The sequence below is a fragment of the Xiphophorus hellerii genome, chromosome 16 (assembly GCF_003331165.1).
Source record: "Xiphophorus hellerii strain 12219 chromosome 16, Xiphophorus_hellerii-4.1, whole genome shotgun sequence".
NCBI classification, from domain to species: domain Eukaryota; kingdom Metazoa; phylum Chordata; class Actinopteri; order Cyprinodontiformes; family Poeciliidae; genus Xiphophorus; species Xiphophorus hellerii.
Genome location: NC_045687.1, coordinates 4,759,458 through 4,775,802, shown reverse-complemented (window position 1 = coordinate 4,775,802; position 16,345 = coordinate 4,759,458). Strand labels below are relative to the sequence as shown.

Sequence of the window (16,345 nt, the reverse complement as noted above, 5' to 3'; positions counted from 1 at the left end):
TATCTTCCTAATATTGTTTAAAAAGTAAACATGTTGGGCACGACCCATGTTTGAAGGCCTTGATTCCTCGACGCAGCCAGCGCGGGTTCGACTCCCGGACCCGGCGACATTTGCCGCATGTCTTCCCCCTTTTCTGTCAGCCTACTTTCATATAAGGGACACTAGAGCCCACAAAAAGACCCCCTGGAGGGGTAAAAAAAAAAAAAAGTTAAAATTTTTCCACCTAAAACAAGACATTTTTCTCATAAGTGAAATAATCTGCCAGTGGAACTAGAACTGGGTTGCTAGGTAACGGGCTGGGTTTGGCTGGCGTTGCTAGGTAACGGTGCCTGTGGAACTTTTACTTTTTCATCAATATTAAAGTAATTATTGACTTTAATATCTTGCTAAGAAGTACTTGTAAGTTGGGTTTGTACTAACCTATTTGCAGTGGAACAAAATACTTGGTAAGATTTTGTGTTTTTGCAGTGAACATAGAGCGTCACTTACACTGCAAAAAAGCAAACGTATTTTGGTTCTAGTTTATTTTGTAAATACATTAATACACTTAACTTACATGTAACTTTTCAGCGATAAATATGAACTTGCTTTAAGTCAATAATTTGTTAATATTGATTCTAAAAAGTTGGCAGATAATTTCACTTATGACAAGACATTTTTTTTGTCATATTATAAGTGAAATAATCTGCCAGTGGAATAAGTAGTTTTATTTTTAGCAATATTAAGGAAATATTTACTTAAAGCAAACTGAAGAGTTACTTATAAGTTAGTTTTGTCTTATTTCATGTATAGTAAAATATTTGCATTAGAAACTACACAAAAATGCTCTCAACAGACTTTGTGTTTTTGCAGTGTACGGAGGCTGTGCTGCCGATATTAAGCTGTCATTTGCGGGTAGCTTTCAGCATCCTGGCATGTTTGCAATGTTTCATAGAAATAATCCTAATATGATTTTCTTTTGTTTTTGGAAGATTAAAATCACATCCATCAAAGTTCAACAAAAGCACTCGGGATTTGTTTGGAATTTGCTATGAAGCTCATCCAAGAAGGTTGTTTGGTGGGATATTTAGTCCAAAAACCAGAGCAAATCAGAAATACAGAGGGAGGAATATGGAAGTAAATATGTGCCATCAGAATTTGAATAAAAAATGCCTCTGAAATTTGAATGTTGTATATTAGTGCTTACTTTTTCAGTGTTAAAATAAATTCAGAATATATTTTTAACCTAAAAAAAATTCAGTGTCATTATTTGTACATGAAAAAAAAATTCAGTGTCATTATTTGTACATGGTTGCAATTTTCATTTATTAAAAAAATTCACATTCCTATTTCAAAGTGATCAAATTTTCAATATACATATTTTTCACAGTTTAAATTTTCAGTGTTAAAAAATTCAGCATATAAAAAATTTCAACTTTTCAAAATTCGAATGCAATATTTTCAGTGTCCTCCAATTCAACTTGCTCAAATTCGCTGTCTCAAATTCAACGTCTAAAAATTCGCTGTAAAAATGGCGAGGTTACTTCAGGTCACAGACATTAGCAATGGATGTCAGATTCCAGGACCCAGCTAATCACGTGACACAACCGTCATCTTGAAGAAATACCAGCGTCACCGAGGCTGGCGACCATGGAGGCGAACGCAAACCCAACGGTGAGTTTAATGCTTTCATATTTCTGTAGTATATTTTATTTTGCGCATGAAGTTTGATACATTACCTTAAATCTTGATTTAAAACACGGTTTGGGCCGTTGTTAATCTTACACCATGTAGTGCTGGCATATTACTTCTCGCTACCTACTAGCCCCCCCAGCCCCTCCCCGCTGCCCCACACCCAATTTACCCCGTTTTATTTCAAAAAGAAATACCACTTGCGCCAAGTCTAGAATCTTGAAAGAGAACTGATGGGTGGCGACTTTCTGGGTTGTTTGATGTTGTCTTAGGTGAGACTGAGACAGGCAGTCTTAGTAAAGTGTAATTTTTCAGGAGATGCTACCGCTAATGTACTAAGCTAATATGGCTGCTGCCTTGTATGCTTCAAGGAGGGGCTGTGATAACTACCGACATTAATTATAACCACAACCCCATTCTGTTCAGCTACTGTATTGTTCAGGTGACTTCATTTATGAATGAATTAAGACATTTATTGTCATTACAACATCATTCAAAATACCAGTTACCTACCAAACTGTGGATTTACTTGTGTTTGATATAGTTTCTACAGTTTTAATGGGAGAAGAGCACAGTAGGATTGCCATCCTTTTCGTAAAGTACCGAATCGCCCCGTATACGAGACGCTATTTGTACCGTATTTCTGTATGTCCGACAGTAACGCCTATCACACACATATAAACATTTAGTGTAACAATAATTACGAAAATAAAGCACAAGATATGTTAAGGTCAGCTAAATTGTGGCGGGAGCTAGCAAGGACCCCAGAACGCTTCGGACCAATGATGATGTCACGGTTGCCTAGAGACGGACACTAAGCCCCTTTTGTACTGCACCGCTGGACCTGGGTCGACCCGGCCAGCGGTGCAGTACAAAAGGAGCTTAGCAGTCGTGGTGAGCCGCTCTCAACCTGCGTCTTTTTAAAACGTCCTCAACCGATACTCTACCATGTCCTAGCAAAGATACAGACCTGAGGGGGGAAGACACACATCCCAGGCTGAACAGTGTCAGTGAGGATGAATGCTAGCAATTTTTAAAAAAAAATTAAGAGGGGAGCTGAAGAAATTATACTGTCTCTTTGTTCTTTAAAACTTATGGTACTGCAGTTTTAGCTTCTCTAGTGAAATAGAATGACACTTTCCATCTGCTAGATCAGGGATCATTTAATACATCTGTTTTTTGTTTCATCCTTTTGTAAATAACCCCATGAAAAAACATTGACTACTGGCCCCCGTGGTAAATTTGATCTGGAACCAGCCTTCACATACATATTTGCACATAACTTTATTTCTTGCTGTCTCACTCCACCGGCCATCCCACCATATGAAAGAAGGGTGACATGGGCGTAGCATGCGTCCTTATTTTAATTTCTGAAAGGTGGCAACCCTACAGCACAGAGTTTTCCTGAGTAAAAGTGATCATTCTTATAAAGTGTAAATTCCTTTTTAAGTGATCCTTTTTCAACTGCTACTTTTCTCTTTTATACATTTTGTGACTACAGAGTAGTCAGGATGCTATTGTTGAATCTGCAAGGCACTTGCTTAATTTACTAACTGAAAGACCACGAAGTGGAGGAAGAGGAGACCTCACCAACCAGAATGCCAGGTTCAACTGTTGCCCTTATGCCTAATGAATATGTATATTTCGAATATGTTGATCATAGCAGTATACTAATATATTCTGTCATCCAACAGTCGTAGGGTACCTCAAACTGAACCATCTGTCCAAATGGAAATGAGCAGGTAAATGACAACTTTATTTATTGTAAATTCAATTTTGAAGCATTTATTATAAAGACCTTTATTTGTTTTCCAAAATTCCACTTGTATGTCTTGATATGGCATAAAATATTATTACCTTTTGTTGCACCAACTAATCATCACAATGTAAATCTCTCAGAAAAGATATTACATTTTTGGGACTTGGGATAGAAATAGTAAGTCAATTTCTATCAAAATTGACTTACTATTATAATTCTTGAACTGGGTCATATGAATAATCCTTGTATTTTATTATTTTGTATTATGCAATGTATGTCTAAATTACTCAGTGGTTCTTTGAATCTACTGTCTAATTTGTCATAATTTATGTCTTCAAAGTGATGTTTGAAATGAAATAAACAATATAATTTGGTTATCTTCAAATTTCTGTACAACAGATCTTTTCCTGGACTTTACAACAGGGGAAGAGGAAAACGACGATTTCCTCCAGCAAGCCTGGTCCCGGCGAAAAAGATGAAACCTTTAGATGTGGTTTTTTATTTACTACCAAAACATTATGAAAAAACGCCAAAAGAAGATGATCAACTGATACACATGAAAGCGGGATTGGGCCGGAAAACAGCTCACATTGATGAGAGCATAACGCACAACGAGGTAATTCCTCATAATGCCACAATTATTTAAACAGTGGACTAGTCTGATAAATCTATTGTGTCAGCCCTAAAGATAGCTCTGCTCTCCGTCTTAGCAGAACATTGGTTGGGACCACTTCTTCTCTGAGTTCATGTTGCCTTTCTATTGTCTGATGCTTGTCAATCAAGTCTGCACTAGGCTCTGGTATCAACAAGATATTTCCACTCAGAACTTCCACTCATTAAATATCAGGTCTGTCTTCCACCAGCCTGAAATCTTGGAGATGTATGTGGTTGAAAATCACTGGTGACCTGTAATTTCTAAATTACTCAGGCTTATGTTTTGAATGCAGGATCCATTAAATTCACCTCAATAACATTTATTCTCCATTCTGATTCTCTATTTGAACATAAGCAGCTCATCTAGAAGCCTGATTACAATAATGCTGCTCTCTGATTGGCTATGTCATTTTGCATTTTTGAACATTTCAAGTTGATCTGATGAAGTGGGCTGTCATTGCATGTATTAATATTGTATTATGAACAATCACTGTATATTTGCATTTTTGATGAGTCTTAATTTGACATATTTCTTTTACAGCTGGGTGAGACGCTTAAAGTTCTTTTTCCAAAGCTGGAAACTATTACAGGGGGTTGGCTGCTTTACAAATCTGCAGGTGGGTGATGAAGTGGCTGATATCAGGTTAATATTATTAAAAATGTTCTTTTCATTATTTTTGTTAGTGTGAGACTTTAAAATATTTCTTCCTTCTAAAGAAATACAACTGGCAGACAAGTTATGCTGTTCAAATAGTTACACCACTTTTGGTCTCAGAGCAACAATCTGAGCCCCCCTCACCCCTTCCAAAATGCTCTCCTGGTCCCATCAATGGCTGTATTTAACCCATATCTACGGATCCTCTGCATGTTATTGCATATATCCTTAAATTTTGTGTAGGCGCACAACGTTGGAGGACTAAAAGGCAACTCTTTTACATGCCATCTATAGACTCTCTGCTGCAGTAGAACAGCTCGTTAACAAAGGCATCCATAAAAGAGCAAGTGGGCAGATGATATATTAACTTTACAAAACATGGAACATTGACAAATTAAATGATTGTAATTATAGAAATACTTTTTTCATCACCAAATGTTGTTCTGAATGTGGTTGTCAAGCAAATTGATATTGTGCTTTGATTTGAAGCAAAGTCATAATGCACAGTTTCTTGTAGGTGGATGGGGAAGACGCAATTTGACCTTGATTGGTCCTGAAGATGATGGCTATACCGGGACAATGTTGAAGGTTGCGAGTCGCGGTGGGAAAACCCTGTTCATAGTCCCTATTCAGGAACAACTTTGCACGGATCCTCTTGAGCTGAATGACGAGGCATTTGCAAACATGCCAAAGGCCATGTGTCAGAAATGCAGAGTAGATGTTCCCTTGCATTTTTTGACTGACCACATAAAGTCATGTGTGGAAACAGACTTGCCCTCTGATGTGGCTGGTGTTGATGTTTGCAACCCTGCAAAGGACATATGTAAGAAATGTTTAAATGTTTGCATATCATACAGTGGCCTTTTAGATGTCTGCTTCACTACAACAATATCCCAATTACTTTGTGACAGCAGCAATGCAAGAGTGTCCGGTGTGTGCAAACATATATCCTACTGAGGACATAGAAGTACATGCTTCTTCTTGTGGAGAAATGTATGTATTTACTTTATATAATAATTTTGTCAAAACGGTTTTCTTTGTCTAAAGCAAGTGTAATAATAAATACTGTCTCAGAAGTACAGGACCTCATTCCACAGAAGAAATGAATGAAACAATGCCTGGGCCATCTACATTATATTCTTCAGGCAGTGATGGTGAGTGTGGTTGAAAGCAAGTGCTTATGTAGATCTGTTTAGGACACAAATAATGGTAGTCACAAGCATTGACTTCAGCTACACAGAAATTGTCTTCCAATTTGGCATGTGTTCTAACGCTTACTTGGTATTGACCACTTTTGAAAAAAAATAAGTTACATTTTATGTTTTTATTTTTTTACCCTGACCTTACTTTGGTTTTTGTTTTTGATGCCCAAGCTCTTCAAATATTGTGTCAAATTTAAACTTTTTTCTGTAACTACATTAACTTATTTTTTTTCCCTCTTAGACTGGTATACCATATGCGATGCTTCAAAGGCCATTTCTCGCTGTGCAGACCATTTCCTCCAAATACATGCAATGGAGAACCCCTTGCTGTTGAAGATGGACTTAAGAGACAGCCCTGCAGAAAAAGACATGGCTCTGATTTCCTTCTATAAGCGACCAAATGTGCAATGGGCATGCCCCCTTAATTGTAGGCTTGAAGGTAAAGTAATTAAAAGTTACAGGTTTTACACATAACTTGTTTTCATTTCGAAGTATGTTTGACCTGTGAAAACATTTACCTTGCAGGAGATGTTGCTGTTGGACTAGGTGTAAACCGCTTTTTTTTTTCAACCGTACTGGAAAAATTGAAGTCGGGTTTTTCTATAAACTTTGGTATGTCATTTGTGTTCACTTTATATTACACAAACATCTGTCATGTGTAAAAGCTCAATGTTGGTTAATCATGATAATTCAAACATTCAGTTTCATGTATTGTTGTACATTTTGATATGAAGAAGGTACAATATTTCTAAAAATCAATTAAATCACTGTGTAGCCAAAATATAGGTGAGGCAGTATAGGGTTAAACATTGGTCTTTATGCATCTGTATTACTTATTTTCTTATATTGTTGATGTATTGAACAGGAAACTCCATTGTTACACGACTTTTCGAAGGAGAACCTGGCCACTGGGTCCCATCAGCCTCTCACTTTCTTGTTGAAAGTGACATGTTCTTAGTGGCTGGCAGAATGATAGGCCACGCTTTCCTTCATGGAGGACCACGCCTGTCAGGACTTAGTCCTGCTGTTATTCATGTTCTATTTGGCGGCAGTCCAGAAACAGCAACTGTCACCCTGGAGGACTGCCCAGACCTAGACATCAGGGAAACCATCAGTCCTGTATGCCCCCCAATTAATAAAAATAGAATTTCATGTGTATTATGCTATTCTAGTTCTTTCTTGCTTTTTTTCCCCTCTGAGTTCTTTGTGATGTATTTTGCAGCTCGAAGGAGAATCCAGGCTCTCTGATACTCAAATGGAAAGAGTACAGAGCTTGGCATATTCATGGGACCTTCCTTGTCCCACAGAGAACAATAGGAAGTGGCTTTTTGAGAAGCTGTTACTTCATGCAGTGAGTCAGCATTCATTTCCACTGCATGTATTTTTTTCTTTAACTTATGTTTTTAATTACATTTTATTTAAAATTCAATTTTGATACACAGAAGGATAAAGAATTGTGCAGATTTACCATTGTTTTTACATTTTTAAATAGTCTGGCACCAATTTATCTTAAGTGTTTTCTATAAACAATCAAAGGTAAGAGGTAGAATATTTTGAAGAAGATTCTACCTCTTGTCTGTCTGTGGAGATTTCAATTTCTTTAGATTGCCTCACAGACAAATGACAGCTTTTTAAGCTTTAGCTCCTATCCTGAGGAACAGTCTCATACTTTCTCTGAGGTCTTGCAAAACTCAAGTGATTCACTTTTAAAGATTAATCTTTTTACATTAGTTGTTAATTGTAAAGATTGTCATATCTTCAGTGTCACATGAATTACATTTTTTTTTATACACATTGTGTTTTACTGTATACTGCTTTGTTCCCTGTTATTAGTTTGAATTACCAGAGCAGCACAATGACTGTAATGAAATGAGTTGTTTAGAAATAAACTATTACCATTTTCTAAAATAGGTTCTTGGACGTGTCGCAAGACAAATAAAGCAGCTTAGACGAGGCTTGAAAGAAACCCCAATATGGTCACTGGTAACTCGGCGGCCTGATGCTGTACCGCTGCTTTTTCCAAGGGAGGAAGCCTCCCTGTGTCCAGAGGTATATTTAAATAACGGGAATTATGGTGTTGCATCTGTTATTGTTTTAATGAAATGCCTTTTATATAAAAGATTTTCTTTGCAAACTTCTGTTAAACACAACACAATTAGTTTTTTCTACTAAACTTAGGTGGTACTTCAGCATATCACTTGGCCAGAAACAGATGACGGAAGTGATGAAGATGACGACTGCTCAAAGGAAACCAGATGCCGCATTTCAGGATATCTGAAACAGTTCATTGCAAATGGTAATGTTACCAGTGTCTGATTGGAGATTTTCAGATAACTTTTCAATGAAACATCCCTGTAGAATTTTTTTCTTAGTTGCTTGCAGTGGTACCTCACAATTCAGTTTTAATCTTAGCTCAAAATTCAAACAGTTGAATTGCATGCATGTTTGTGTGTTCTCTCTGTGCAGTCTAGCTCTATCTCAACATGTGGCTCTAGAACTGATGTGGATTTTAATAAAAAGTAAAACTGTCTTGAATATTTCCAGTTACTTTAGTCTTACAAACATACAAAGTTATCCATAAGTTGCGGACGTATGGTAAATTAGAATTGAAAATGTGATTGTGGCTTTGTTCTCTTCCAAAGCTACACCACCTGAACTGAAAGAAATGATGAAATTCTGGACCGGATGGGAAAATCTGCCAGCAAGTCTGTCTGTGGAGATTGTTCATGGAAAATACCCAACAGCTGCCACTTGCTACGAAACGCTAAGAATTCCTTGTCACTACAGGAGTTACAAATCTTTCAGTGATGAGTTTTTAGCATGCATTTCCTCTACTCAAACTGGCTTTGGCTTGCTTTGAATGCTGTTTAAAAAAAAAAAATCTACATTTAAACTGTAGCAGTTCTTTGTGAAGCAGCTTTGTTCAAATGAAACAGTTTTGTTGAAATGTAGAATCAGTTCAATTTTCTGATTTTGTCAGATGATTACATATCATATGAATTCAACATGTGATTCAATACATATGAATGTATTGAATTGAATATGAATTGAATACATACAGTATGAATGTATTCATATGTATGTATTCATATGAATGAATGATTGCTATGTAATACATATGATACATAGTAATCATATGTATTACTGAGAGTAACGTTGTGTTAGTCTAGTTCCTCTAGTTTTGTCACATTCAAAACTAGAGGAACTAGAGTGACAATGTTCAGAGTAGGTATTTCATTTCTCTGAGTCAGTACTGTTTGTACAGGCAGTTTTAAATATGAAACTGAAATTGTTTTTTATGCAAAATTTTATTGATTGTACTTAGATGAGTTCATATATGCTTGAAGTATTAGAAAATAAATTGCATAAGACAAACAAAGCTTTTTCTGATTCTTATAATGCAAGAAATTTAAAGTCCTACAACAATGTACAAATGTACCTACTAGGTTCCTTTTGAGTAAAGAAAAAACAATCAAATTACAAATTTAGAACATTTTAGTTCTTAAACATGTTCTTAAACATAAAGACACTAAAATTCACCTTTGTGGTAACATGATCAGCATTTTGCTTTACCTTTCATAAATGGTGAATTTTGAAACTGGTACGGAAGCTTATTGCTATAATCCAGGGGGAAAAAATCAAGCGCTATCACGTTATAATGTCATACGTATCTTATTAAAACGTGATAGTTATCTTGTTAAAACATAATACGCATCTTGTATAAACGTGATAATTTTATGTCCAGGAAGTGGCGGTATTATGCTATTATGAAGGGAAACTTGACCAAGTCCTGTTAGCCACTGTACTAGCCTAGCATAATACCGCCACTTCCTGGACATAAAATTATCACGTTTTAACAAGATAACTATCACGTCTCAATGTGATAGCTCGAATTTTTTTCCCTGCGTGATAGCAATACGCTTCCGTAAAATGGATAACTTTCACATAGTAAAAAACTGCTCGCAAAACTGAATTGCAGCAATATAAATGTCACATCCAGATGACAGTGATGTGGCTTTTGGGTTTACTGCATTTCTTAAGGCTGCCATTTGTTCGTCAGTCAGTTGCAAATTAGAGTTTGGTACTGTGACATTTGACTCTTCGTGAAGAGAAAGCCCGCTGTCCTCCCATTCAATTTCGGGAATCTGTACACCCTGGAAAACACAAAGAAGGGATCAAGAGAACTCAAAATTTACTTAGTAAGACATTGTAGATTACTATTTTACAAATTAAGTGAATGGTAGTATACATGCTACACATTAAATTGTAAAATTAAAATGTACCTCTGTCAAGGCACCGTGGGGTTCAGGAATTGGATGATGTGTACGACCAAGAACCCAGAGCTGGTTAGGAGTCATGTTGCTTTCAGTTCGAAGTGGGTGATTGTCCCAGCCACTGCGGAAAGTATCCAGATCATCCTGCAGACGTGGCAGGAAGACATAATGGCAACAGAAGAGGTGTGCTTCATTTGAAATGTCCAGGTATCCCTCTTCTTCAAGGTAGTGTAGCACATCATAATAGATGCACGTTACAGCTGTCCACAGATCTCTCCACAGTCGCTCAATCCTTAAATTATTTAGTGATAAATGGTTAAAAACTGCCCTTCAAATCATGTCATATTGAAAACCACACAAAGGTAATGTTACTATAGACATTGAAAAGCATCACATATTGAAACTTGTCATTTGTACAAACCTTTGATTGTGCACACTTTTTCCAGATATGAAACTGCTTCTTCCTGTTCCACGAATCATAAACATAAGTCGTGCCACGTCCACATTTTCCACCCCTTGATCAGCACGTACCCTAAAATAAGTGTGTAACGTATTCATAATTTGCCTATAATTACAACATTAATGACAAATTTTAGCATAGCTCAAACATTCTTTGTAACCAAAAATATATTTTGGAGATACAAAATAGTGGGGATTAGACAAAACTAACTTACAAGTAACTTTTCAGCAAGCTCTTTTTAAGTCTATAAGTTCTTAATATTGATGAAAAAGTAATAGTTATAAGCGACATAATCTGACAGTGGAACTACATATTATTCCAAAATTCTAAGTTATAATATCGGAAAATGTCTTGTTCTACGCTAAGGTTTCACTTTTTCATCATTACTCAAAACCTATTGATATAAAACAAGCTCCTATATTTTGGAGAAAAGTTAGTTGATGCTGACTTTTAATCTTTCTTCCTTGGCTCAAAAGGATTAAGATGGACTGTAAACCTTTACCTGAGGGGGAAACCAAACTCCTCCACTGAACCTTGAAAGAAAGCGAGTGTGGTAGATGCCAGGTTGTTGGGAGCTGTACCAAGATACATTATCTGCACAACACAGCAAAAATGTAACAGTCAATTTCATAGCTTATGAAATTCTGCATTTATGAATTTATAGAAGATACTGCACCTTTCGAGAAAAACCATCAATGCCACCAAAGATAACAATGTTGTACCTAAAAAGAACAGAAAATACAGTATGTCATCATCATCATTAAATATCATCACTAAAAAGGCTTGCTTCTCTTGCATTACGCATGTCTGTAAGAAGGGACAGAGCAAATTGGACTTATTGAATAAGTTAAGTTCTTTCAAAGTTTGCAGGAAGATGCTGCAGATCTTCTATCAGTCTGTTGTTGAGAGCTTCATCTCTTCAGCCGTCATCTGTTGGGGCAGCAATATCAGAACCAGGGAACTAAAAAGGCTAATAAAGAAGCTGGTTCTGTTCTGGGGACAAATGTGGAACCTCTGGAGATACTTATGCAAAGAAGGATTCTTCATAAATAGAAAATGCTGGGCAACCCTGACTCTGACAACATCTTCATGAAACTATCTTGAGAAAATAGAGTATTTACAGTCAAAGGCTTCTTTAGACTGACTGTGATACAGAACACTACAAGAGATCTTTCCTGCCAGCAGTCATCACCATCTGCAATAACTCTTTGAATAACCTAAATTAATGAGTTACAACATTTAATTTTCCTTTAGAATAAGAAAATATTTGAATTTAATTTGAAGCGAGGTCTGCAGAGGAAGATCAGGTACTGCTTATATTTGGCTATATTGAAGCACAACATGCAGGACACTGGCTGGTGTGGTCACACATTATACACCAATGTATATAATACTGAAAAAAGTTGTGCTTTTATTTCCAAAAGGTATAAGACATGCTATGAAAAAAAAAAAATTCTACATGAGTTGAATCTATTTAACAAGCACACTTCAAAGTTAGAAGCCCCTCACTGAAAAAGATAAATGATTTACCGTATTAATTTGTGGTTGGTGTCAATGTGCATCAAAGACTGAGGGCCAGGAACTGAGTACGTCCGTCGAGCTATGCATCCTAGCTGGACCATACGTGATGCCATTCCAATGGTGTCTACACGATGCATGGACGCTCTGACTCTATCATACTGCACCCTCAGTCCTCTGGCTTGCAGAAGGGCCTTTACCATTCGGTACCCTGAGTGAGGCTGCCTGGATTTAATGTCTCTCACACATTGGTCTAAGTCATCATCTGACATGGTGGTGTATAATGCCCTCACTGAAAGACCAGATTCTGCCATCCGTCGATATACAGTCCGTCTAGATATACCCAAGAGTTTGGCGATGCATGGGACAGGGAGATGGAGTTCTAAAAGACTGCAAAGGTAGTCTGAGGATATGACCATCCGTTGTCGCCCAGCTGGTCCTTGCTCAATATGCACAACAGTTGTTTGTTGTTCTTCACTTTGTTTTTCTAAATTAATTAGTCTGTGCAAATGAGCCAGCGCATCCAAAATATTTGAAGGAACATCTATCTGACAAGACATGGCATTTAAAAAAACTAGTTCTTGAGTGCAGATAAAGTCCAGGAAATCCAGATCCAGGGGCATACGTTCAAGAACATGCTCCAAACGATCACGGAGTCTATCAAAAATGTGATCCAGCAAAAGTTCCTTGAAAAGAGAGAAAAAAAAAAACATGTCAAAAAAATTGTCAGTAAAATAAAAAAGTATTTTGAAATCAGTAGGTCAGTATTGGGACATCACAGTAATATAAATTAAATTATGATATTTAGTCTAAAACAAGTTAACAGATGTACTTACAAGCATATATTTTTCTTGAAAATGAGTTAAAATCAATTGAAAAAACAAAGGGAGTTGTTTATAGTGTTGCTAAGTAACAGAACGAGGTTTTATACCGCAAAGTAAAAAGAATGTAAATTAATATTGTATATCAACATTTGTCAGATAAGAGAAGCAGTATTTTGGATGATGTTGTAATGACAATAAATGTCTTAATTCATTCATAAATGAAGTCACCTGAACAATACAGTAGCTGAACAGAATGGGGTTGTGGTTATAATTAATGTCGGTAGTTATCACAGCCCCTCCTTGAAGCATACAAGGCAGCAGCCATATTAGCTTAGTACATTAGCGGTAGCATCTCCTGAAAAATTACGACTTTACTAAGACTGCCTGTCTCAGTCTCACCTAAGACAACATCAAACAACCCAGAAAGTCGCCACCCATCAGTTCTCTTTCAAGATTCTAGACTTGGCGCAAGTGGTATTTCTTTTTGAAATAAAACGGGGTAAATTGGGTGTGGGGCAGCGGGGAGGGGCTGGGGGGGCTAGTAGGTAGCGAGAAGTAATATGCCAGCACTACATGGTGTAAGATTAACAACGGCCCAAACCGTGTTTTAAATCAAGATTTAAGATAATGTATCAAACTTCATGCGCAAAATAAAATATACTACAGAAATATGAAAGCATTAAACTCACCGTTGGGTTTGCGTTCGCCTCCATGGTCGCCAGCCTCGGTGACGCTGGTATTTCTTCAAGATGACGGTTGTGTCACGTGATTAGCTGGGTCCTGGAATCTGACATCCATTGCTAATGTCTGTGACCTGAAGTAACCTCGCCATTTTTACAGCGAATTTTTAGACGTTGAATTTGAGACAGCGAATTTGAGCAAGTTGAATTGGAGGACACTGAAAATATTGCATTCGAATTTTGAAAAGTTGAAATTTTTTATATGCTGAATTTTTTAACACTGAAAATTTAAACTGTGAAAAATATGTATATTGAAAATTTGATCACTTTGAAATAGGAATGTGAATTTTTTTAATAAATGAAAATTGCAACCATGTACAAATAATGACACTGAATTTTTTTTTCATGTACAAATAATGACACTGAATTTTTTTTAGGTTAAAAATATATTCTGAATTTATTTTAACACTGAAAAAGTAAGCACTAATATACAACATTCAAATTTCAGAGGCATTTTTTATTCAAATTCTGATGGCACATATTTACTTCCATAGAGGAAGAGGAGGAGAAAACAGAGGAGAAGTCTGGCAGTTGAATAAAGAAGAGGGAGAAAGTTTTTTCCGACACCTGGACTGTTTGATCTCTGGAGCAACACAATGCTGCAGGCTGATTTTCTTAAGATCGTTTTACGAATTAAATTCGCCTTTTTGTTGTCGTGAGGAGCAGCCATGTGTTTTCACCGTTCTGAATTATGTACATTTGTGTTGACATCCTTGTATTGGTACTCCAACGTTGGGGATAATAACACCAGCTTTATTTCCAGCTTGTTGTTGCACGTCGCTAACATGATTCATAATTCTCGCAGCCGGTGGGACATTTCGGTCCAGGAAATTGCATTATCCCCGCTCACTCCACAGGTCTGGCGCCGTGTTTGGCCACGGCTCAGCTGCAGAGTTTAACGCAATAATAAATAAATAAGCATGTGGCCGGGTGCAAGACGGCGGGCCCGGTGGGGGCGAACCGAAGGAAAACAGAGGAGGTTTAATTAAAGCTGGAAACCAAATTCCTCCACACAGCTCAACCTGCACACTTTGCTCGCCATTATGCATTTCTGCATGCATGAGTGTGTCTGTGTCCGCCACACAAAGGCGTCTTTGTGCACATGTGTTTGCGAGTGACTGCAGTAAATGCAAGCTTAGAATAATCCCCTGTGGTGCTCAGATAAGAGTGCCCAAATTCCTTCATCACACAGGTGTGTAACCTTGCTGACAACAGGAAAGGCGGCTGTTTTGTTTTGGGTTTTTTTATTTTTCTCCACTAACTCGGCTATCGCTCTCCATGCAGGCGCCGTAAAACGACTCGCTGTGCGCCGCTACATTTTTGTTACGCTATTTTCAGCTGAAATGATTGAACTGCCAGTCTCTTTGTAATTACCTGAGGGGTGCAGGCGGCGGCACGGCGAATAAAAAAGGCTGATGAGGGAGTATTGAATTTGCACTTCAATTAGAGTGCTTATACAGTGTGGATTACACAAGGACTCTGGGACCAGAGCGCTCTCTCAATTACCACAGCGCACTTTGGGAGGATAGATTCATCGATCCGATATTGATATCTGTATCGGTCCGATATTTAGAAGAAGAAGAAGCTTTATTTATATAGCACTTTTTCAGCAATAAGGCATTTCGAAGTGCTTTACATGAATTAGAAGAAAAACAGAAACAACACAAGCATCATAAAAGAAAAACTACACTTTAAAATGTTGCAGTTGTTCTGGATTGCTAAGTAGATAGTATTAAATTTGTTCAAGATTGGTCTAAATATTTGATTCTTTTTCTGGGTTGCTCCACAATTTATAAACTAGCAAGAGTTATTAAAATAATCACTCCTTAAAGCAGATTTGATCAGTCTAATTCTATGGTACTTGATTTATTTTTTTACATTATATCTCGATTTCCTAATTGCACTTTCTGAACCATTTGAAAGATGCTAAGCAGGATAATTTTATTCACTATTTTATTGTTCAGTCAAAAATGGAAATAAATACATGTTAGTATTTGATAAGAAACATTAAGTTATAAATAAATAATAACTTACAATAAATGTACATGTTTAATGTCCATTTATTTGGTTAAAAATACTCAAATGTATGAGGAACTTATCTTTTGATCCACATGCCACATTGCGCCAGTTAATGGGGAAACATTAACTGGCAAACACTCCTCTAGCGTTATTGCAGCCAATGAGGTACAATTTTATTTTTATCTGTATCTTTTTTGTGTAAATCCTCAATATTTTCCATTATTATGGCACAGGTGGGTTTTTAGTCTAGATTTAAAGGATCCGTCTTGTTTCTGTTTTGCTTTAGATCAGTTCTTTTAGTGTTACTCCAGTTTATCATGTTTCTTAGGTCTGGTTATTCTTTAGAGTTAGATGTCTCCCCTGTTGTTCCTGTGATTTTTTGTTCTGCTCTGGCTCCTTGTGTTCCCTGTGCCATCAGTTATTCTTGTTGTAAGTTTTTTGTTCTTCATTCTTTCTTTAAAATCCACAAACTCTACTCGACACATCTGCCTACTGCATTTGGATCGACTTTAAATCCAAACAACATAACACAGGGTTTCCCCCAGTGTATTATAAGCCTGGCGGGGCAC

The 16,345-nt window shown here is 36.9% G+C and overlaps 2 protein-coding genes across 7 annotated transcripts; one reads left to right on the top strand and one right to left on the bottom strand.

The window, feature by feature from the left end:
* Positions 1-1,342: 1,342 nt before the first annotated feature.
* Positions 1,343-9,098, top strand: LOC116734821 (uncharacterized). 5 transcript variants are annotated; one of them, XM_032586327.1, is made up of 12 exons: positions 1,343-3,276; positions 3,366-4,046; positions 4,626-4,701; positions 5,257-5,562; positions 5,651-5,732; positions 5,814-5,893; positions 6,183-6,380; positions 6,467-6,553; positions 6,807-7,060; positions 7,164-7,292; positions 7,853-7,990; positions 8,120-9,098. In XM_032586327.1, exons 2-12 carry the CDS (start codon positions 3,906-3,908, stop codon positions 8,255-8,257), a joined length of 1,629 nt encoding a protein of 542 aa, XP_032442218.1. In that variant the 5' UTR covers positions 1,343-3,276; positions 3,366-3,905; the 3' UTR covers positions 8,258-9,098. The 5 variants fall into 5 exon arrangements, with proteins under 5 accessions (XP_032442218.1, XP_032442221.1, XP_032442219.1 ...); XM_032586330.1 differs by having other exon boundaries at positions 1,343-4,046; positions 5,654-5,732; positions 5,817-5,893; XM_032586328.1 differs by having other exon boundaries at positions 1,343-4,046; positions 5,654-5,732.
* A 134-nt stretch (positions 9,099-9,232) lies between these two features.
* On the bottom strand, positions 9,233-14,010 carry LOC116734822 (uncharacterized). Of its 2 annotated transcripts, XM_032586332.1 has the most exons (7): positions 13,707-14,010; positions 12,206-12,879; positions 11,352-11,397; positions 11,178-11,269; positions 10,637-10,747; positions 10,225-10,507; positions 9,233-10,095 (listed from the first exon to the last, which is right to left on the bottom strand). In XM_032586332.1, the coding sequence occupies exons 1-7, from the start codon at positions 13,728-13,730 to the stop codon at positions 9,883-9,885; spliced, it is 1,443 nt and encodes a 480-aa protein (XP_032442223.1). In that variant the 5' UTR covers positions 13,731-14,010; the 3' UTR covers positions 9,233-9,882. The 2 variants fall into 2 exon arrangements, with proteins under 2 accessions (XP_032442223.1, XP_032442222.1); XM_032586331.1 differs by lacking the exon at positions 13,707-14,010 and having other exon boundaries at positions 12,206-12,957.
* Between the last annotated feature and the right edge of the window lie 2,335 nt (positions 14,011-16,345).